Source organism: Myripristis murdjan, chromosome 22 (assembly GCF_902150065.1).
Source record: "Myripristis murdjan chromosome 22, fMyrMur1.1, whole genome shotgun sequence".
NCBI classification, from domain to species: domain Eukaryota; kingdom Metazoa; phylum Chordata; class Actinopteri; order Holocentriformes; family Holocentridae; genus Myripristis; species Myripristis murdjan.
Window position 1 is genome coordinate 7,660,922 of NC_044001.1, and position 22,768 is coordinate 7,683,689.

Below are 22,768 nucleotides of genomic sequence, written 5' to 3' on the forward strand. Positions count from 1 at the left end.
TGGCCCACGTCAAGGCCCCCCAAGTCACGCCCACACACAACAAACCTTCCAATTTCCCCATTTCCCATTGGCTAACCCGAAGGTGTGTCATTCAACTGAACACTAAATATGGCCCGGAGGTTAATGCTTATAATAAATAGTTTATAGCGCTTTAGAGACTCATGGCGACGCCTCAAATGTCCAAACATAATGTCCGATTAGAGTTTCTGATTTTCAATTGGTTAATTTGAGAGTGGGAAAACTGTGCCATTCTCTGTAATCCTGCCCTGTGATCAGCTCATGAATATGAAGCAGGCCGAACTCAGGGCGCATAAGACCGCCCTCCCGAAGCAACGCGGCCACATTCAGCATCCAGCGCAACATCCCCGGTAGCTTTCATCAGACTTTCCGCGCTTCTGCGTTTTGGGAGACGCTTTTGTTGTGACTCTGATTTTCTTTTCTTTTTTGTAAAGAAATGGCTTTGAGAGGACCCCTGTTTCGTCTTCTCAGGACTCAGCTGTCTCAGCACACCTGCCAACAAAGCAGAGCTCACTCCGTGGCTGTCCTAGGCGCTCCATTTTCCAAGGGACAGGTAGGCTTTCGTCTATTTGAATTTGAATGTGCAGTGAATGTGCAGCCTTGTCATTGTGTTTACTGCCGTGGCTATAAAGCTGCTACGGTACTGACGTTTCTGTTGAATTTTGACAGAAAAGAAGAGGCGTGGAGCATGGACCTAAAGTCATCAGAGATGCGGGGCTGATCGAGAGGCTCTCAAATTTAGGTACGTGGAGGGATAATGGAGCAGGCTGGGACACACTGTGTTATGTAACGATGGATGGAAGAAGCCTACAGGTCCGCCCGGGTAGCACAAGGCAGAGGACACAGCCGCCAGCCCGTTACATCATTATCGGCACAAAGTAAAAAAAAGCTATGCGGTCCATCCGGTAGCGACACATAACCTTGGCTATAAACTGGCCACTGCTGTTGTTCATTCAGATTATACATTTAAAAAAAAATGATAATAATAAGATCGCACTCACTGAGACCCTAGATCTAAATAAATTGTTAGACTAATAATAGGCTATATTTTTATACGCACAGGAAAACTACAGACTATTGTAATGATGCTACAGTGAAGTGTCTCGGACTACTTTAGTGATGCCAGACAGGGGAAATATTTTAAACTATTCGTAATTTGGCAGCACAGACATACTGTAAACACCTACGTGTGTATTTAAGTTATTTTTATCTCCTTTGCGGAAACACATGTGTTGTTTAGCGGCTCTTTTCTGGGCCACATGTTCGTGAGGGCGCATGAACAGGATGGGTGATTTTTTTTTTTTTTTTTTCCACCCTCTGTCGTCACTGCAGTGAGCTGCACTGCTTTACACACTTTATTACTGTATATAGGGGAAGGCCTATGGCCAACTGTGGCTGCACTCAATGTGAAAGATGACACCACATGCGGAAATAATCCTGTGACTCACCGGAATCGGCCTTGTGTAAAAGAAATTCCACACCTAAGCAACGGAGAGTTTCACAAAAGAGAGCAAGGAGGGTAAAAAAAAACAAAACAAAACAAAAAAAAAACACGCTGCTGTCCTTTATAACATGGAAAACTACTGGAGTGATAGCAGTGATGACCATAGTGGATTAAAAAAAAATTAAAAAATATAATAATGCCACTATAAACTCACTCTTATGCTATTGGACACTCTATATCAATATCATAGGAATAATATAATTAGACCAAAATGCTCCAAAAATTATAGGCTACAAAATATTATAAGATCATTTACTTGAGCACAATTTGATACACATAATTATAAAATAAAATAAGTACAAATAAAAATACTTCAGTAAATGTATTGTTTAATTTTTCAGTAGTGCTCATTGGGCGGATCGGCGACCCTAATTGGGATAGCCTAAGCAGTTTGGAAAATGAATGAATGAATGAATGAATTTCTGCTGTTCTGCCGTTTTAGAGAGTCACCACAGGACAGAAAGACACTGTCATGTCGGTGCTGGTTAGAGTGGACATAACAATGAATGAGTCATGTGTCATAATACAGGCATGTTAGTTACTCTCGGTTTGAATCAGCATCCCACGCACCAGGCTCGTTTTGCACGTCCTCTGACCAGGGCAGCGTGGGAGGGGCGGGGCGGGGCAGACCTCAGCTGACACACTGGGCATGTGTGCTTGTGCCATGTAATCCTAGCGTGTCTGCTCCCAGTCATAATGAGCATGACATAAACATAGACAGCCACCACTTACTCTCACAGACCAATCCTAGCTATTACTAGGAGATATTTTTTTTTTTTTTTTTTTTTTTTTTTTTGTTATGTCATCTGACATACTTAAAAACTCTGGAGGGAAGCCAGAGCTTTATCATTGTGTGCAGGCATGCACATAATGTGCAGCAAATGAATGCCATCAGATAATCAGAACATACCGTACCCATTACCAGAGCAGCCTATTACCTGCAACAGCTTGCCTCAGGTTATATTTCGCAATATGTCCTATATGTGTTTGTACATAGGTGACATACATTTAAAATACATTTTCAATGGCCAAACTATATTTTGGATATGTTTTTTTAAAGCACATAGGAAGAAAATGGATATTTTTGGTGTTAAAAATCAATTTTGAATGAATGTCCTAATTTATTTTTTGCTTCCAGAGAACTAATTATAAGTCAGGGAAGATTTTAGCCTGCTTCACCGCCCCTCACAGACAAATTATAAATACTGTAACTGCAGTCAGCCTACAAGTGGAGCTAACATCTGGAAAAGTTACTACTGAGTTCCAGAGGAGAACTGCACACATGCTCCTGATGTGTAATCCAAGGTTTTGCTTTTTCCACGCAGATCTGAATTGTAAAAAATCCACAGCAACTATTGCTTTCATGTTACCAGACATTTTATAGGAGTGGGTGCCATATTTTGCAATGCAAATGGTATACATTCAGTTTTGAAAGTTCTTAATTTTTAATGTTATATTGGCATTGGCCATATGCAATGTCTTCTGGAAACTTTTTAGTTTAAAATGAAATGTTTTTTTTTTTTTTTTTAGAAATGTCCTGGGTCTGCTGAGGTGGGAGGTAGTGACTTTACTACAACCAGTCTCCTTGATGGCCAGATGTCAATTTGGCACCAGTGATAAATGATATTAAGTATCAGGAGTCATGGCTACCATCTCACCAGCTGAGCCCAAGGAATGAAACTGACCCCCTCACTTAAATATCATGATCTCGTAACACTTTGCAATCTGAACGCTGCCTCAAGCTTCGGCTCAGTTCAGCTCTACCATAGAGTAGTTTTTTTTGTTTTGTTTTTTTTAAATCATATTCAGAATATTTCACTGAAAAAATAGTCAACCTGTTTTTATTTGTTGTGTTTTAATCACTGAAATCCAACCTTTCATCAGCTGTAAAGTTGTTGCATGTTGTGTTGAAGTGGAACACAAGTGAGGCCCCAGCCTTTTGAATTGTCCCGCAACAGATGCTCCTGAGGGTTTAGGACTATTCAAGGGCTATTCCTGTCCTGGGACAGAGGTGCCACATTGGTTCCCCTTAGATCAGCAGAGTAATGCTACACTGCCATCCTGGCTCACATTGCCAGACGAGCCCCCAGTATGGCGGATCACATCACTTGTTTACTGCGTGGTCCGTGTCCAAACTAAGTGGAAATTTTTCAGTCTTTACTCCTTCAGCCATTTAGAGCAGGGTGATGAGCCCAGGCGGAAACCTGAGCACAAGCGGGAAATGGAGCGAGTGGAAAGTGCACCGTCACCAATGTTCCACCGGTGTTTAATGACTAAGCATCAGTAGTCTGCAAGGTGAAGGGATCCAGGTTAAAGTTGCATATAGAGGACAGAGGTTATGTAGGGTGTTTATCTAAAATTTGCACCTACCTCAAATACAGTTTGGTTAGAGATAGGGCAATATAGACAAAATGAAAAATTACCTAGAAATCGATATTGTGTTGATGGATTTATACTTGATTTACTGGTGCTTTCATAAGAGATTTTTGATAAATCATCTCGGGATGCACGATAATATCAGCACATCATCGGTATCAGTCAGTATCAGCTTTAAAATGAAATATCATATCAGCCCTAAATGAAAATTTCTGCCAATGCGACAAGTTGATATGTGAAATTGTCCCTGGTTGTGGCTGTTGTCAGGATTGTCAGAGAGAGCATCATCTAAGCCTGTTTAAATAGGATGATTCTTGCGATTGTGTTTTAAAGAAAATCACTGTGGCATCTTTTACATAACCCAAGTTGAAGTAGTTTTCTATATTTTTGCCCAGTGAACGTGTACATTTTGAAAAGCAGCGTGTTTTATGTCTGAATCTTCCAGTGGGCCTTCACAATAAGAGCAGGCATAATAAAATGTTAATTTCACTGCAGGAGAGACTTGACCTTTTCTGCAATTAGGTGGAAACAAATACAGGCATATATCGATACTGCTATCAGTAATTGGCCTAAAGAGTTGGAAAATATCATCATAACATCACTATTACCGTGGACAAGTAGAGGCAAAAAATAGAACTGCTAGACTAGTATGATAAGTTCAGAAAATAGCATCCCTTCACTGTAATGTGGCCTTTAAACCTAGGAAAAGACAACATTTATTCCATAGTTCCACATAACAATATACCAAATCCCTGTGATATCTAATCTCATATCAAAGTATTGATGTGTATCGCCCAACCCTACCATCCTATAACCAACAGATTGGAGGGTGCAGCCAGTGTGTACCCATCAACAGACGTGTGTCATGTCAGATCCTTCAGCAAAACACTGAGGGACACTGACATGAAGGCACTCTTTGTAATCTGCACCAAACACAAGTCTCAGCTAAACGCCTAAAGAGCGCTAAATGTAAATTGCCTGGGTTCATACCAGTTTTCTGTTTGGTTTTTCAGACTACCCTGTCCATGACTTCGGCGACCTCAGCTTCCCCCGCCTGGAGAAGGATGAACCCTTCATGCATGTGCCTTTCCCTCGCACAGTCGGGACAGCCAACAAGCTGCTGTCGGGCGCTGTGAGCAGCGCTGTCGGTGCGGGACACACCCTTGTCATGCTTGGGGGAGATCACAGGTAACACACATGCAACATGCAAAGGCTGGGTCCTCATTGTGTTTGAGAGAAGATAATGTACCAGCAGCTCCACCCCCTGTTACATCACTTGTGCCCTGAACTTGTATTTTGCATGTGTTTTGCATGTTGTTTTACATATTTGCACACTCAAGGCTGGGTGGGACCATGTACACTGTCAGGATTATAGTACTTTGTTAAATTATTTTGGCCTGTTGTGAAAATTGCCTTTTGCAGGACATTTTACAGAAATAAATATTATGTATTTATAAGCCTCATGTTGTCCCTTCATAGCCTGGCTATTGGATCAGTGGCGGGCCATGCCCAGCAGTGTCCCGACCTGTGTCTTATCTGGGTGGATGCTCATGCAGATGTGAATACACCCCTGACTTCGCCCTCAGGGAACCTCCACGGTCAGTCGGTGGCATTCATGCTCAAGGAGCTGCAAGACAAGGTAAAGAAAACACACTCAATACTCCATTAAATTAGAATAACCACAGTAATAAATATGCTCCTGCACCATAAATGTCTCCCCCTTGTGCCGATCAGTAAGAAGCAAACAAATGGCATAAAGTGGATCTGTTAAGTAAGGGTTAATCAACGACACCAAACAAGGTGTTTGGTGCCTTAAAACCGTTAAACTCACACCCGCAACTTGATTATCCTGTTTAATCCCTTTATAAAATAAAAGCATGTACTGAATTTTGGCGAAAGTTTTGCACTCAAAAACAAAAGGCAAAGCAAAGCAAAAGGCAAGAGCTTCCCATTGTCATGACAGAGAATAATTATTTCACCAAGTCCATAACTCAAATGTGCTGCTGCAGCTGATAACGAGCTTTGACAGCTGTGCTCTTCAATGTTGCCATGGTTGCAAGTTGGGCAGCGGATGAATTTAGAACAGTGATTAAACCTGAGCCGAACTACGTGTGCAATATACAGTTTTAACCATGGTGTAAACACATTTTAGACATTGGTAAGTTCTTTTGAAGTAATAATTTTTAATTTGTCTTGAGATGACTGACCACGTAGTTCACAGAAATTTTAAATAGTAACAATAAACGTTTAAAATAAAAACTTCCAGATGTAATATACTGCATGAAAATGTGATTATATGTTTTTATGTCGACGATGTTAGTAATTTGGACAACCCAAGTTCCTTTTGCACGGCTTTCAAAAGCCCAGAGGCCTGCATACCAAAGTCCAGACCTCACCCAACACTAAATTCCAGTCTTTTCCCTCTGCCACAATACTCACTTCCTCTTTTCAAAACCATCCACCGCAGATGCCAGATATCCCAGGGTTCTCCTGGATGAAGCCATTCCTCTCCTCCCGGGACCTGGTGTACATCGGGCTGCGGGATGTTGACCCCGGCGAGCTGTGAGGAAACACCATCATTCATTTTCATTCAGGTTTTCAAGGTAGCGCCATGAAAACAGTTCTTTATGTTTATGTATTTTGTTTGTTACAGCTGCATCCTGAAGAACCTGGGGATCCAGTACTTCTCCATGAGGGATATTGACCGACTTGGCATCCAACGGGTCATGGAAGTCACTCTTGACCATCTGCTGGCAAGGTGTGTTGAAAGGAATTCACATCTTTAAGTTACAGTGTGGTTATTTTTTAACACAACTGTTACCTAGTCTTGCCATTCTGTGTTATGTAATAGGCCATAACAGACATGATAGTGATGATAGTGAAAACCTATTCAACCTGTTCAACCTGTTCATATTACAGCACTTGAGACAGTAACAAAAATGCAATGTGAATCTATTTTTTTAGTATTTTTTTGCATGTAAGTTAAAGGTCCACGATTTCTTTCTCACGCACTTGAACAGAAAACAGCGACCGATCCACCTGAGCTTTGACATCGATGCGTTCGACCCGTCTCTGGCTCCGGCCACAGGAACGCCAGTGAACGGAGGTCTGACCTACAGGGAGGGAATCTACATCCCAGAGGAAATCCATAACACAGGTACGGGTGACGGGGGAAATGACAGAAACACATTGAATTTATCTTTTTGTGTGTTGTTTTGTTTCTCCCTTATCAACCCATGTTCGTCCCAGAGTCGCGGCAGTTTGAGCTACAGTACGCAGAACCCGTGTAACATAACACCAAGAAAAAAGTTCTGCTTTTTTATTTTTAGGAACTGAGTGAACACTTTTTTCCACAGTGACTCCCAGTGACTGTAACAGAGGGGTGTGTTTCGTTTTACCACCATTACGTGCACGCATTGGTAGGGAGATGCGGTAACATGACAACAGGAATTCTTCCCAGGAATGATTACATAACAGCTTAGATGTTTTCGGAGATTTGGCAGCTGAGATCACTGCTTCCATACGGGCCTTAAAGGCTTTTTCCACCCTAAAATACTCTTACGCCACTGCTTGTCACTGATAAAAAGAAGATTTAGTGTCATGATTCACTTTTTTGGTCTACCCACATTGTCTCAACCAGCCTCGTCTAGTCTTACTTCATTTACTGATTTCCCTCATTTTCTGGAAGTCCCTAAAAACACTCAAAGAACAAGCCTGGACTAGTTGTATTCTGCTGTAGGTTACATATGCGTAAGGAAACGTGGATGCATTACACTATGGTCTATTGAGGCTACGGTCCATGTTATAATATTAGGAATAAGAGAAATACACCTCCAATTGATAACTTGTTGTCTTTAAGTGGTTTAGTGTTATTAGATGTTTCCTTTCTAGTTTAAAGGACCAGTATCTGAACTTAGGTGCTCAGTTCTTGTATTTTTGTCTGTGATTGTATTCGTGTACAGGGCTGCTGTCTGCTATGGACCTGGTGGAGGTAAACCCCGTCCTGGGGGCCAGCCGCGAGGCCGTGGAGGCCACCGCCGCTCTAGCAGTGGACGTCATCGCGTCGTCCCTGGGCCAGACGAGACTGGGAGCACACGCGACCCTCGAGGAGATTCCCTCTGCCAAGGACACAGAGCAGCTCCGCCTCTGAGAGCTCCACACACACACACACACACACACACACACTACGGACTTTCTCATCCCTGAGCATTCCGCAGTTTTGAACGCAAGACTGCAAAGACTTAATCTAATAGTAGCTGGTGTTGTCAGGTTTTTATTCTCATCTCTGTGCTGTGTAGTAGTAGCGTAACAACTTAGCTGTCTGAATACATAAAACCTGCTGAAGGGCTTTACAGATGTGCGGTAAGAAGGCTCCATTGCTGAGACAAAACTACTACTTTTGACATAATTTTGAAAGCTGTGTCAAATTAAGTATTGATGGGGATACTATTGATCTATGAAAGCAATACTAAGTTATTTTAATCTGTTATATATATATATTTATGTCTGTCATGACATCAGTGTTAGAAAGGCATCGATGCCGCACATTACCCGCCTCAAAGGTAACAGAGCTGTAAGAGAGAGCTGAATTTGAAAAAAAAAAAAAAAAAAGTGTCCACAGTCCTGCTTGGACAAGAATCTCACCCCTGTACGTGGCTGTGCCAGTTGAACTGTAGAAATCACGTGTTTGCACTTTTGGACCAGCTGTGGTTACTGTATTTTCTCTAGACTTTTGTATTTCGACAAGGAACCTATGTGTATGTATTTGCTAATTATATATGATTATTTACTGACTACATCAGTATGAATTGGATTGAAAAGTGTTTATATGCAGCGTATTTATGATGGGTTGGCCTGTTGTACGATGACTAATTGAGATGCTGGCAGGGAAAAAAATAACTCGTGGACGGTAATGCTTGTGTGAATCTTTACATTGGCCTTTGATGTGACCACTGAATGACTAATTTCCTTGAAATAAAGAGTTGATATTTTGGTCTTCCGCAAATGCAGTCGCATTTTGTTCATGTGTAAAACAAATCAAACGTTTCCTGCTTCCTGCTTGTTTTTCATTTTGAATGAAGTGAAGCTTTTGTGACTGAGCAATGCACTATTTTGATTTTTTTTTAAAATATGGCAGTTAGTTCAACAAAATCATGGCTAGTGTTTGATTTTTAATGAAATTGATTTAATTTTTATATTGCCAGCCAGTCTCGTGCTTACAGAATTAAATATGCATTTTTTTTTTTAAGGAGAAAAAATTAAAACACTAGCATGCTAGAATTCAACACCTCTGGTAAATTATAGAAATATTTTACTATTTTAAAAACACCTTTAAAGATGAATAACCCTCTTCGCAAGCCAGTACCCAAACCTGTTTGTGTAGCACGCATCATGCCAGGAAGGCATGACTTCCATTTCAGAGGAAAACAAAGGCAGTCATCCAAGGTGCCAAACTATCTAGAAAAACTTGTTAGTGACACAGCTATTTTTTCTTCTTCTTATTTTTTGTTTTCCTTACGTGAAAATACTGGATATGATGCAAACCCAGGTTGAAGGTTAGCTTTAATACTGTGAAGACAGCAAAATAAGAAAACCTCAGGCATGATTCCAACAGTCATCTTTGTACTGTACAGTGATTAGGCAATATCATAATTAACCGTAAAACATTGCATCTGTATTAGGAGGTTCCATACATTCTTTCACATTCATACCTCTCTTTGACTCGGCGATCTGGAATTCAGGTCTCAGTGCTCAGAAGTGGAGATACATTTCACAAAAAAAGACGCTAAATGTGCTTTATGCAACCAGCTTGAATACAGGCAGGAATAAATTACAAAAATAGATTCGACAGCTGCTATTTCATCACATAGCTTACTATTGTAACAGCTTAATATAATTGGTTTGATTGCTAATATTACAGAGTATGCATAAGAAGTGGTATCCCAATCTGAGAATTCACAAACCTTCCAAAACTGCTGAGTCAAAGTGCTTTAACAAACGTTTCACAAATCTTCCCCCACCTCCAGAGCATTCGTGTGTGGGGGGGTGTCAGTCTTCTCGTACACTCTGAGCTGGATTGTCTCTTCCAGTGAATCTGCTCTGGAGTCTGTAGCAGCCAGAGCACAAGTCCAGGAGGTCCATCATCCTCCAGGGCATCATCTCAGATGCAGAGGGGTGGCAGAAAAAAAGTCTGGTAAAACAGTGCAGCTCTCAATTCCATTTGATTAACAGCTCCTCGCAGGTTCCGTGGGTCTGGTCCACAAACCAGTTCAGTAAAAGAATTCATCCTGTTCCAGCAGCAGAAGCTCCACAAGCAAGGTCCACATTAAGACTGAACCATGAAAATGTCCTTATTGTACTCCCCGTGGGAACAAAGACAGCTGACTGAAGACAGCAGGACAGCATTATTTCGACTGGACAGTCTGTGAGGAGGCAGGTGGAAAGTGGAGCCCGGCCTGGCTGCCTGTTGGTCGCAGGCGGTGCAGTGCAGGCTGCTCATTTTCTGAAGAACTTCAGGTAGACCACAGCACCCAGTATGGCCAGCTCCATTAAAATGATGACAGCTAGCAGCAGCTTGTTGGTCATCAGCCTGCAAGATAAAAGTTAACTATAAGAAGAGGCCGAGTCACTTCATCCTCTAAATCAGGGGTGACTGGCTCTCCAGATGAGCTATTATCCTGCTTATTAGACAGCAACTTATCAAAACATCATGTGGTGTAAAAAAAATAAATAAATAAAGACTGTAAATCATTTTATTACAATCCATACACACTTATAAGCCTCTACAAAAAAAAAAAAAAAAAAAAAAAAAACTTCCTGCGGTAAACAAGGAGTAATATCTTTTTGGCATAAGGTGTCACTAATTCAATTGGACTTCTTTGCTATGTAGTGATATGATTACAAATAAACCAGCAGACAAACCTCAGAGGGCATTCACTGGCAAAGCTGGCTGTTCAACATGGTATATGCTAGTGTAATTAATATGTAGGAACCTGTCATATCAGGTGTCGACAACTAACACAGAAGGACAAAAAGGACAAGTATACACTTCATTCAAACTACAGGAACCATGAAGCCTCACATTCAATACAAATGTGCACTGCAGGACATGCAACTGAACAGAAGATATAAATGCACCTCTGCAAAGACAGTCTGCACTCTGTGATGATGTGCATCAGCAAGTATGAACTTGCAAAGAGAATGAGATGAAAACAAATTCAAGCACTTCAAGCATTTTCAAGCTGTTTACTTCTTCTCCAAATTAGTATCCCACTTCTTCATCACATTAAATCACATGTTATTGTGCTATAAGCAACCAAAATTATGTTTAGTGGGAGCATTCTGCAGAAAGGAGGTAAATTAGAAGGAACATACAACAAAGTTTAAAATCTGAAAATGTGTCACCAACCCAGCCATTTACTATGAAAGAAATGAAATTACAATTTCAAGCAGTTTGAAACACTTCATTAAAAATCCACTTTTCAAATCTTGAAAGCACCACATTAACATTCAAGTGTTTTCAAGGATTTCCTGCATCGGTACGGCCCCTGTGAAAAACTAGAAACCGACTCCGCGACGGCACTTACCGGCGTGACATGGCGCGCAGGATCTTTCGGCTTCGACTCAGGTTCTCTCCAGTATTGACCAACTGTATGATGAAGAAAGACAGGAGGAGGTATGATCAAGCTGTGTAATAGGAATGGATGATGTAATTTCTTTATTTCTTTATTTCACTGAAACACACCCTGCAAATGATGTATTAAAAAGTGGAACTGAACAATGAATCAAAATACTGAAACTGCAATATGGGCAAGAGCAACATCCAAATCTCAGGAACCGCAGAGAACATGTTTGTTCAGTACAGATCCGAGCCAAAAATCAAATCATTATCTGCATTTTTGCATCGTAATTTTCATTTTAACCAACCACACTGCTCAGCCCTAACACAAACCCAACCAATCCTGTTCATCCTGACCCAAATCTGACCTGTGCCAAAGTCTTTTTCCACCAAGCGATACATGATTGCTTGAGTATTTTCAGAAATTGACTAAAATTTCAGATACAACTGGGCCAAGTGACCAAAATATCTTAACACTTCCAGAATCCATTCAGGTTAATTAAGCATCACCAGTTTTGTCCCACAGTAATCATCATTCACAACTCACTCTGTTCCTGGCACGCTCCAGCTGCTCCCTCTGCTCTCCCAGCTCCTCGATGACATCTGTGCCGATCTGGTCTGTCTCGGCGGCGATGCGCTGGCTTCGCTCGATGCTTTTGGTGGCGTTATTGAGAGACTCTGTGCCCTGCAGCAGCAAGGCTCTCTGGGACTGCAAGTGTGTCTGCATAGGTGGGAAAAAACAACAAAACCATGCCAGGGTAAATCACACTGGGTAACATGTTATATCTGGACCTTGAGTCTGTTAATAAAGATAATAATAATACACTTCAGAGACAAAAGTGTGACAAAGCGCTTGTACAATCTAATGCAATCCAACTGCTGTGTCATAAAGTTTCCTTTTCTGATGCCTATAATGTTCAAAAAATTGGAAACACCTCTCAATATAATGTAGTCCAGTACAAGACCTCTGCAAACTACAACCTCAGTAATAAACATAGCATTAAATTTACACATTCTCCACAATGTCAACAAAAACTGAACACTATAAACTCTCTCCCTCATCTACCTCTGTTAGTTAGTGGGGCTTTTTGTTGTTGCTGTTTCAGCCAGCACCAGAGAACAGGCATGAACATGTTGCTTTCAATAAAGGCAGGTCAGGATTAGAGCTCAACATTTTCCTGCTTTCCTACAGAAATTAATTCCTACAGCTGATCATCAACATTACAAATGATCAACCAAAGTAAGACGTGACAAAGTTCCCACACAAAAGACGGAATAAATATTTCCGCGTCCTGAGTCTGCTGGCAACTCTCACTGAAGGTATCACATGCTCCGAAATAAATTTTTACGAGAGAGAAATCCATTTAAGTATAATGGAGGAGTCCATGAAGTAGAAACTGGCTTGTACCATTCACTGACAAGACAGGTTCCAACAAAACATATATGTCTACCTCAATAGTTAGACACACTCACACTGTGTTGATTCTGTGATGAGTAGATGCCTTGCTGAGCTCCCTCCACTGGCCTGGAGGAGGAACCAAAACCAACGTCGGGGCTCCTGATCTCCCTCTGCAGCTTGCCCAAGTCTCGGCGGTACAGCCGCAGCTTGGTCGTCATCGCGTTTCGGTAGGAGGAAGGGGCCGAGCGCAACTCCTCCTCCATTCCTTGTAACTGCAGGTGGCCGACAAAGAAATATGTCTTAGGAATTGTGTAATGGCGTAAGGCCAATTACAAGAAGTGTTTATTCAAGAGGAAACAGATTACTGCTGGCATTTCCCTTCAGAGGCCAGTGACTTAGTAAAAAGTAAATGATAGTGATCTTGATGTGCAAAAGTCAAATTCCATGTCTGAACAACCAGGTCAAATCCAGGTCACAGCATTGTCCACATGCTATCAGAAAAGAGGCACTAAAAAGCAAAGGACATCCGATGTCACCATTTATTTATTCCTTGAAACACAACTCAACAACCAAAAAAAAAAAAAAAAAAAAAAAAAAAGCAAATAACTTGGAACAATCTTCAAGCTGAACTGAAACAGGAGACTTTGCCAACTCATCATGTTTTAAAAGAGCAGAATGCAGATGTTGTTAAATGCTCACTTGGAAGGGTTATTCCCTTTTAATATGTTTCCTTTTTATTTTTATTTTTTTAAACCATGCACAGGATGTTGGTTGTTACATTAATGCACCTGCAATATAAAACTGCGTGCTTTGTTGTTTGCACATAATTGGAAAATGTATGCTGTGTTTAATATTAACATGTTTAATATTAACAAGGGTGTGCAATGTTTAAAAACTAGCTGCTAGCGTCTTGACCAGGTCTCTCTTATAAAAGATTATATTCAAAAGGCATCATGGCTAAAGAAAGGATCAATAAATAAAAAATATATATATAAGTTAACCCTCCTGTTACACTCAAATTTACTAACACCTTTTATCAATTAGGGTCAATTTGACCCCAGTGATGCAAATCTCGAGACAATGATTATAATAAAAATTATTACCCAAGTTTATATGTTAGGTATTTATGTATCTTGTTGATGAAATACATAAAACATAACCTCCCGCATTCACCAACCATTATCATCAATGTTTTCGTGGGAATCTGGTTTTTCTCTCTTAAATGTCACATCAACCATCAATTGTTTTCATATTACTACAGGTGAGGTGATGTTTGGTGAGGCTCTTAAAGCAAAGGGGAGTTTTTTGAAGATTATAAATGTCATGTTATAGTTCCTCAGTGTCCAAAACAACTAAAACTAATTTGTGTGAAATATTAATATTCTTTGTATGTTTTATACGGCAAAAAAAAAAAAAAAAAAAAAAAGACTGGGGGAGTCAAATTCACCCCCAAACGCTGATGCGCACCAAATGTGTAGAAGACTCTGAAAGTAAATCATGTTAATTTCATGTTTTCCCACTGATCCTCATTAAATTGGGGAGAAGTCACTCACCACTTCCTCAGCCTCCCCCTGCCGTTCATCGAAGGCTCGGATCAACTTCTTCTTCTCCTCTGCAGACACCAGAGCACAGTTATTATTTTATCACACACATTTTGAAAGACTTATGATTTTATTTTCAGCTAGTTAAGTTAGCTCGTTAGTTAGCCAACATTAGCCGCCGGGTGAGTGTAAACTGTTTACCTCCGTGGCAGCGCAGAGCCCTGTCTGGCATCAGCTTGAGCTCGTCGTACAGAGATTTGTAGATTTCGTGCAACTTCTCAACTTCCTCCGATGACATTTTGGATTTTGGCCAAAGGTCGACTTTAGACGCAAAAGACGATGGTAATACCTTCCGCCGCCGTTAAGTTAAGCTAGCTGTTAGCCTCTTGTTGATAATCAGATCCTCGAGACTCTTCCGCATGCTGGTCCTCGTGACCAAAAGTCAAGCGCTGACCGTCTGGAGCTCGCGATCAAAAAGTGAAAGCGACACAACTGCTGAAATGTGGACTATTAAAAATTAAAATATGACATGTTTCAAAATCATCTCTGAATAGAGTGGATAAAAACCAAAGACAGACGTGTAAGGACCTCGACTGGGACTGATTTTAGTACAGGCGCTGAGAAGACAGCTTTCACTGGTGCATTCTGGTAATTGTAGTTTTAACAACATCTGAGGGGAAACTAGAGTGCTGGTTTACTGGCTGCTTTTAGACATAAAACGGCTTAACAGCAAAAATGGCATTATTCAAAAATCAAATTCTTTAAATAAACGATTTAATATAGTTTGTCTGGTGAAATATGGTTACAGTATGATGGTTAATTTAATTGTACTCTCCCATGATCGTCTACTACATGCAAAATAATGCAACGAGAAATGCATGAATAAATAAAACGACACCATGTTAAATAACTGGGCATAATATAGGCGGATGCCGTGCATTAAGAGCGGTATTTCTAAAAAATAAAATACAATAAAAATAAATAAATAAATAAAAACTACAATCCCATGATTCCCTGCAGGGAGCATCAGTGACACCCGCTCCGATCTGCTCTTTTATGCTTTGACATCAGCTGTTCTGCCTCCAGATTACAGAAGAGTGGCAGCCCACTGGAGGAGAGTGTGAGGGAGAAGAACGCAAAATCATGATGGTGCTTCTATTAATTGTCGCAGGCCTCGGGGTCGTGTCGTTACTGATGATTTTATTTGCGCCCCATATAAGGTAAGCAGCATCTTATCAACACCCTCATTTCACAATCATCTGTGGATCCATAATCATTGTATTGCATCACGGATGAAAAGACAGTTGGAGAGCTACTTAGGCTGCAGGACATTGGCGGATGCAATTGTGAAAATGAAGTACATTTGCATGATTTTTTTTTTTTTTTTTTTTTTTTTTTTAAGATGTTTTCATGTTTAACTAAATCATCGCCTGTTGGAGGTTTTTCCAGCGTGATTGCTTAATACAAGGTGGATTAAATTGTCACTGGATTAGAAAAATCAATTAAAGAAAATGATAAGAGTTAACGCTCAGAGATGACCTGGGTATCCTCGCCATCTGAGATGCAGATGCGCCGGCCAATCAGGAGGCTGAGCGTGGGCGGAGTTATATTTGTATGCATTATTCCGCTCGGTGATTGGTTATGAGGCGACCCTGCTTAGTGGCGTGGGTCGTACGACTTGACGTTCAGGCCTAATCATTACCTAAGTTGCACTGTGCATAATGAAGCCTGGGTGTCCTTATGCTCATCCTAATGAGAGCACACGGCTCCCACTGACTGCAGAGGGAAATCATTGAATTCCTCTGCTGCAGTTTATAATACAGCTCCTCTAATATTAACCATTTGCCACTGATTCTCAATAGGAAATATGCAGCTGGAGGAGTGTGCAAGTCTGCGGCTCGGCTGGATGGCAAGACAGTCCTCATCACAGGAGCCAACACAGGGATTGGCAAGGAAACTGCCCTGGACCTGGCCATGAGAGGTGATGATTTAGCGTCACAAAGGCCCATAACTCTTTACTCTTAACCTCCTTTTGACTGTCATCACAGAGAGGAGAGTTATCCTGGTCGCTGAATCTCACCAAACACTTATAAATCAGCAGTTCTACCAAACATGAGGACATAGGAGTATCTCAAACATCCATTGACCCTGGTACCCCTGCTGCTTCGAGCCTTAGAGGTTCCTTGTAATGTTGGGGTCCTGAATCTATATATGAATCTATATATAACATGTATTGGTATTGCTGTTATATATAATAATGATTTCAATATATTATACCCTCAGTGGCTACTTTATCAAGTCCACCTGTACAGTCTAATGCAGCTCAGTGCAACAGCTCTGCCATAAATTCTACCTTGTAAGCAAAGTTAAAATGTTCAGTTTTTGTTGGAGAATGTGTAAATTTGATTCTGTGTTTATTCTTGAGGTTGTAGTTTGCAGAGGTCTTGTACTGGACTACATTACATGTAGAGGTGTTTCCAATTTTTTGTCCTCCCTATGTATATACAATGAGGGGGACAAAATAGTGGAAACAGTTCTCAATAAAATGCAGTCCAGTACAACAGCAGCACTAACTATGAGCTCAATGCCAAACTCAGAATTGAATGAACACCTCTATTACTGTGACAAAAAGAAAACTTGAGTATTATAGGCATCAGAAAAGGAAACTTTATGGCACAACAGTTGGATTGGATTGGATTAGATTGTACAGGTGGACCTAATACAGTGGCCGCTGAGTGTATATGGTTATTCTTTATAAGAGCATCCATTAACCTAAAATATAACATGAAACATGAAATAACATTTGATGTTAGTAAAAGAAAGATGCACCAATGCACTTTTCAGGCATTTTTTTAAAGGCTTTATCTCACAGCCAGTTTAAAAGAAAATGTTGAAAACAACTTTAGACAAGGGCTTTCATCAGGGAGTAGCTTCTGAATCTGCACAAAGCACAAATCTGCATGAAAGATAGCTCTTCATGCAGTCTGGTGTGCTGCTCCCGGGGTGAAGGCCACAGCAAGGGCGAAAACACACGCAGAGCTGTTTTTGATGAGTGTGTTGAACTAGCAATCAAACCAGGCTTTTAAAACATTTTTTTTTTTTTTTTTGCTGTAAGATTGTCTTTGAACTCCTTTCTGTATCATTAAGCAACAATCCCAAACCAAAGAGCACCTTCAACAACTGCTTCGACAAACCAAAAGCCAACAGTTACCCTCTTCATCCTCTCTTCCTTGGATTACTGTTATTACTGTCTTTGCAGAGAGAATGACAGTATCGCTGACTGTTTTTCTTTCCACGTTAGGCGCTCGAGTGATTATGGCATGCCGAGATGTGGAAAAGGGCGAGGAGGCTGCAGCGAGCATCCGTGCCGTTTGTCCCAGTGCACAAGTGGAAGTGCGAGAGCTCGACTTGGCAGATACGTGCTCTATACGAGCCTTCGCACAGAAGTTTCTAAGAGGTATCGATTATTTGTGATCCGCACATCTACCCACTGAGCCCCGGTTTATTCTCGTACACCAGGTTTCACAGTTGCTCTGCTTCTCTTCTTTCACCGCTCTCTTATTCAGAGGTCAACCAGCTTCATATTCTTATCAGCAACGCTGGGGTGATGATGTGTCCTTACATGAAAACCATAGATGGCTTTGAGATGCAGATTGGAGTCAATCACCTGGGTAAGACTTTCCTAAAATCTACTGGGAACAATGAAGCATTCAAGTGTGAAACTGATGGATTTCTATCATGTATTAACATTTTAGAAATAATCATGTAAGCCAACAGTGATCAGCCTAAGGGAAAAATACTATTCTCAATCTTATTATATTATGTTATGTGTTTGCCAAACAAATACAGTACTGTTATCCAGAAAAACTAATATCTCAAGACTAACTTGATGGTGTTTTATTCTGTCTGCAGTGTCAGGGCTTCATAAGGCTTTGCCAGCATGCAGTAATTTAGCCAGTAGCTTCGGATACACATTCCCTAAGCATAATTTGGGGACCCATTTTAATTTTCCCTCAGCTCACCCTTGGGTCCTGACCCACAAAAAAAATTGCCTTGCAGTTTTGTAGCAGCGCTTAAAATGTGGGTAAACCATGAAGTGATCATGACTGAATACCACGAGACAACAAGCAAGAGATATAAACAAAACCCTGTGATTTTTGGCCTAGTTTTAAGTTGTATTCTGTATTTAGTTGTGTTCTGAGGTCACTTTCTATATTACTATAAATTTCTATCATACAGATTTACAGTATATCAGCTTTAAAAAGATCCAAGGACTGGCACTATGATTAGTAGTCTAAATAATAATGCCAGATAATGGAGTGATGATGAGTGAAGCACTGACTGTGTGTTGCTTACCCCCTGGCAGGGCACTTCCTGCTGACCTTCCTCCTGATCGGGCTGCTGAAGCGCAGTGCGCCAGCCCGGATCGTCGTGGTCTCGTCTCTGGCACACAACTTCGGCTGGATCCGTTTCCACGACCTGCACAGCCAGGGCAGCTACAACAGCGGATTAGCGTACTGCCAGAGCAAGCTGGCCAACGTGCTTTTTGCCAGGGAGTTGGCCCGCCGACTCAAAGGTACAGCGTGCACACACACACAGACACACAGCACCAGCTCCGTCCTGGCAAACACAGTAGTGATGGAGAGGGGTTAGTGGTGCTCTGTGTACAGTGCACTGAGGCGAGTGCAACCAAAAACAACCAGGCCTATCTGGGTGTTAGTGTTTTAAAAGCCTTTTAGTACACAGCTTTTTAGATACATGTGTAAATGAAGGGTTGCATGCCAAAATGTGTCACTAATATAAATACATGCTATAAAATGTCCCTGATTTGGAACATGTAATATGACAGCGAGTTTTACTTTAATCCCAGCAGTTAAATGGTGGCATCTTGGAGTTAAACTCTTCAAATTCTCTCCAGAAAAAGCAAGAGTGCACACAAAAATGATCTCCTCTCAGCTTTTGCTCAGTTGAAGTAACATGTAAAACATTTAAGGTGAAATTTTGGCATGCAACTATTAATATGTAAAAGGTAGCAATGTATTTTTCAGTAACCAGCCCCCGCTTTGTAGGTTATCACGATGGGAAACTGTCTCCCGCCGTGGCTGACTTCTCTCCTGTCTGCCGTCTTCACAGGCTCCAATGTGACTGTGAACTCGCTCCATCCGGGGACGGTGAACTCTGAGCTGACCAGACACTCCACCGTCATGACGATACTTTTCACCGTCTTCGCCATGTTCCTGAAAACCCCGCGGGAAGGCGCGCAGACAACAATCTACTGTGCCGTTGCAGAAGAGCTGCACTCTATCTCTGGGAAACACTTCAGGTAGATCACAACCTTACCCAATTCTAATTTTTTTCCCCTCAGATTTGATCTTTTTGCCTTGACTGTACCTGACATCAGCGTGAGCGTATCTCTGCACACATTTACAACAATCATGCAACAAAAAAATGTCATTTGCACGACAGTTCATCATCACAGTTAATGAAAGAAAAAGATTGAAAGATTGAAGCATATTCCAATACATCTATGAAGTTTGCAACCTCCTCCCATGTTGTTTTGTCCATCACTGCTGACAATCCATAAATAATGACACTCTTACAGTGAATTCTGATCTGAGCGTTGACACAGCAGGAATCAGATATGGATCTGATTTAAGATAAGAGTATCAGAATTGAAAATGTCAGATTCAGTGTGTTTTTTCCTGTTCACACTGACATGAAAAAAATCAGATGTGTCACATTTGAGGAAAAAAAATCAGATCTAAGCCACTTTCTCCTCAATTCAACGATCTGGACAACTTTTTTTATTATCTTAAAAAGGATAACTACAGAGCTGCAATGTTGGTTTCTGACAGTAAACTTTCCATCATTTTCTCTCATTAGACTTTTACTCCTAATATTTCGATGGTTTGAGGCATGAAATGTCTTTATAGGTTACGCAGACGCCTCAGTCTGTCTGTTTCTCCTCTTTCTGCTCGTTTTATTCCGAAGCTTCCCTTTGAAATACTACATTACCCACAAGCTTTTGTGAAGTTGTTTCTATGGAAACGCTACCCACTCAGAACTGGCTCCTGATTGGCAGCCAGAACACAGCGAGATAACATTAGTCAGCTGGTGACCCGTGTAGATGGCTGGCATTGATCCACAGTGGTTTTACTGTGAGACATGTTTCCTCAGGGATGAGAAGAAGAGAGAGAGAATATTAAAAACATCACAAATGAACAAACACACTGTATGGCTGCATTAGCATGACAAGATTTTTTTTTTATTACAACTACTAATGCTACCTCTACTGATATTAAAATGAATACTTGGACAATTGCTCATGTTGCTACCATTTTTGTCCTACTTGTAGTTGACATTTTCTTCAGTTTATTGATTGCGGCTGCCACCCCCTGGATTTTCCATCACCTCTCGAAAGGATTTATGGATTCAGTTGTTTTTCAATATTTTTTTCTGAATCCATTGTTTTAAGGTCATGGTTCAACTGGTAGGTGATTGATTTAGTTCAGAGATTAAGAATCTTTACTCTGAAATTTACTGTTATGGGAAAATGGGAACATCCGAATATCTGACTTTTTCATATGTAAATACAAAGGCAAACGAAGACTTGGAGCACGTAATTTAACTTAATTTTGCAACTGTTTTGCCAGTAACTGTTGTGTAAAATCGAGCATGTCCTCAAGCGGTTCAATATTTGAAACCAGTTCTAATCAGATCTTCTCCATACAACAGATTGACAGATAAAAGTCATTATTGCGAAGCTGATTGACGACGCACAAATTAAGACGCTCCTCCTGTTTTGCAGCGACTGTGCCCCTGCCTTCGTGGCCCCGCAGGGCAGGAGCGAGGAGACGGCGAGGAGGCTGTGGGAGGTCAGCTGCGAGCTTCTTGGCATCGAGTGGGACTGATTCAACTTTTTAAACCGCCATATCTCGGTTCTCAAAGGAGCTCTCATCTTTAATCATTTATTTAATTTGTTTCATGACAGTTTTGATGTAATTTTGAACTTCTCTTACCTAATGAGATTGCAGCAGCCAGGTAATGATGTAAGAGGCGCCATAATGTGAAGTTGCTCTTTGTGTAATAATGCAGTAATTATATTATAATAACTTGAGTATTTTGGGATTTCACAACTGGACCTTTCAGCAGTTCCTCAAACCAAAACCATCCAAGCTGTATTATTTATTATGTGAACACAAATACTTTGTTATTATATATTTTTGTGACACAATGTGAACACAGTGTAGGCAAAAAAATAAGCAACTTAATGTGTTGTAATGCTGTAGGATACTGTGAAGGGTCAAGCCAGGGTAAATGCAGAGCCTCCTTATGGAATTTGTGTTTTATTCAGTTTATCCTTTGGTTACTCTAGAACTCGCAGCCAAGTTGCTTGATATTTGTGCCAGCTTTTCTATTTAAAAAAAAATGCAAAAATGCAAGGGTATTTTTAATGTTTCACGTTTGAAGAAAATGAACATAAATGAAAGAGCGCTCTCTTTTGTGCCATAATTAGTCTACTGCTTAAATTGCAAAATTATAGCCCATTTAGTTTATAAACAAGTCTGACTTTGTCAAAAATTTGCAAGCCTTTGTGACACTTGCAGGGGAAATTCCCGACAACGGCACATTCCTGGGAGAACTACTGTTTTCTGACGACTACAAGGTTTCACCGATTTCTGTTTCTTTTTCAGAATTCACCACAATAACGTTGCCAAGAGTTTACAGACGGTGATGTTTTATACAAAAGTGAAACATGCCTTTTAATAAACTTACATTCATGTCAAGAGTTGAATGTTTACATTTGATGTAAATAAATGGAAGAATTACTACAAGGCGGCTTGTAATTATCCTTCTCGTCAACTCTGTTTAACAGCAAACAAAGATCAGCTTCAGTCCACTAACCCAGTTTTTATATTCATACACCGCAGGGCAGATTTCACTGTTAAAGATGAATAAGAGGCGAATGAACAGCCTGCCATCTTTTGAGTCATGGGTCTCCACGTTAAACCAAGGAAAAGATCTACTTTTTGTCCACTGATTTTACATTTGCATGTTAACAGAGGGACATGCAGCTTCTTAATCATGGAAATGTTCAAAAACAGTATTTATATTTATTATTGTTGTCATGGATTCAAAGCTCTGTGCTCAAACTGTTAGAGACAAGGTGCTGCCGACAAAAGTGAACACCATCAGTAGGTTAAATGTAGCTCTGTTTATTCATAAAACATGTCATATAGGCCATGTACCCAAGTCCCATGGCTCAAACATCATGTTTTATGAATGACGTATGCATGGCTTGCTTTTTTTTT

General features: G+C 40.7%; 3 protein-coding genes across 3 annotated transcripts; 2 read left to right on the forward strand and 1 right to left on the reverse strand.

Annotated features, from left to right (window-relative positions):
- Positions 1-329: 329 nt before the first annotated feature.
- arg2 (arginase 2) lies at positions 330-8,903 on the forward strand. Its single transcript, XM_030044946.1, has 8 exons — positions 330-571; positions 688-760; positions 4,912-5,086; positions 5,378-5,537; positions 6,366-6,460; positions 6,552-6,656; positions 6,919-7,055; positions 7,861-8,903. Exons 1-8 carry the CDS (start codon positions 455-457, stop codon positions 8,046-8,048), a joined length of 1,050 nt encoding a protein of 349 aa, XP_029900806.1. The 5' UTR covers positions 330-454; the 3' UTR covers positions 8,049-8,903.
- Positions 8,904-9,442: 539 nt separating this feature from the next.
- Positions 9,443-15,076, reverse strand: vti1b (vesicle transport through interaction with t-SNAREs 1B). Its single transcript, XM_030044523.1, has 6 exons — positions 14,658-15,076; positions 14,469-14,527; positions 12,990-13,187; positions 12,064-12,237; positions 11,485-11,546; positions 9,443-10,487 (listed from the first exon to the last, which is right to left on the reverse strand). Exons 1-6 carry the CDS (start codon positions 14,752-14,754, stop codon positions 10,394-10,396), a joined length of 684 nt encoding a protein of 227 aa, XP_029900383.1. The 5' UTR covers positions 14,755-15,076; the 3' UTR covers positions 9,443-10,393.
- rdh12 (retinol dehydrogenase 12) lies at positions 14,474-22,288 on the forward strand. Its single transcript, XM_030044521.1, has 8 exons — positions 14,474-14,638; positions 15,543-15,676; positions 16,319-16,437; positions 17,758-17,913; positions 18,023-18,127; positions 18,823-19,032; positions 19,590-19,779; positions 21,265-22,288. Exons 2-8 carry the CDS (start codon positions 15,600-15,602, stop codon positions 21,365-21,367), a joined length of 960 nt encoding a protein of 319 aa, XP_029900381.1. The 5' UTR covers positions 14,474-14,638; positions 15,543-15,599; the 3' UTR covers positions 21,368-22,288.
- Positions 22,289-22,768: the final 480 nt, after the last annotated feature.

Excerpts from the sequence above, each read along its gene's own strand:
- arg2 (XM_030044946.1), top strand. The coding sequence starts at position 455 with ATGGCTTTGAGAGGACCCCTGTTTCGTCTTCTCAGGACTCAGCTGTCT. Across the intron at positions 5,087-5,377 it reads ATGCTTGGGGGAGATCACAG|CCTGGCTATTGGATCAGTGG; the intron begins GTAACACACATG and ends GTCCCTTCATAG. Across the intron at positions 6,657-6,918 it reads CTTGACCATCTGCTGGCAAG|AAAACAGCGACCGATCCACC; the intron begins GTGTGTTGAAAG and ends GCACTTGAACAG.
- vti1b (XM_030044523.1), bottom strand. The coding sequence starts at position 14,754 with ATGTCATCGGAGGAAGTTGAGAAGTTGCACGAAATCTACAAATCTCTG. Across the intron at positions 14,528-14,657 it reads GGCTCTGCGCTGCCACGGAG|AGGAGAAGAAGAAGTTGATC; the intron begins GTAAACAGTTTA and ends TGGTGTCTGCAG. Across the intron at positions 13,188-14,468 it reads AGGGGGAGGCTGAGGAAGTG|TTACAAGGAATGGAGGAGGA; the intron begins GTGAGTGACTTC and ends GGCCACCTGCAG.
- rdh12 (XM_030044521.1), top strand. The coding sequence starts at position 15,600 with ATGATGGTGCTTCTATTAATTGTCGCAGGCCTCGGGGTCGTGTCGTTA. Across the intron at positions 16,438-17,757 it reads CCTGGACCTGGCCATGAGAG|GCGCTCGAGTGATTATGGCA; the intron begins GTGATGATTTAG and ends TTTCCACGTTAG. Across the intron at positions 18,128-18,822 it reads GATTGGAGTCAATCACCTGG|GGCACTTCCTGCTGACCTTC; the intron begins GTAAGACTTTCC and ends ACCCCCTGGCAG.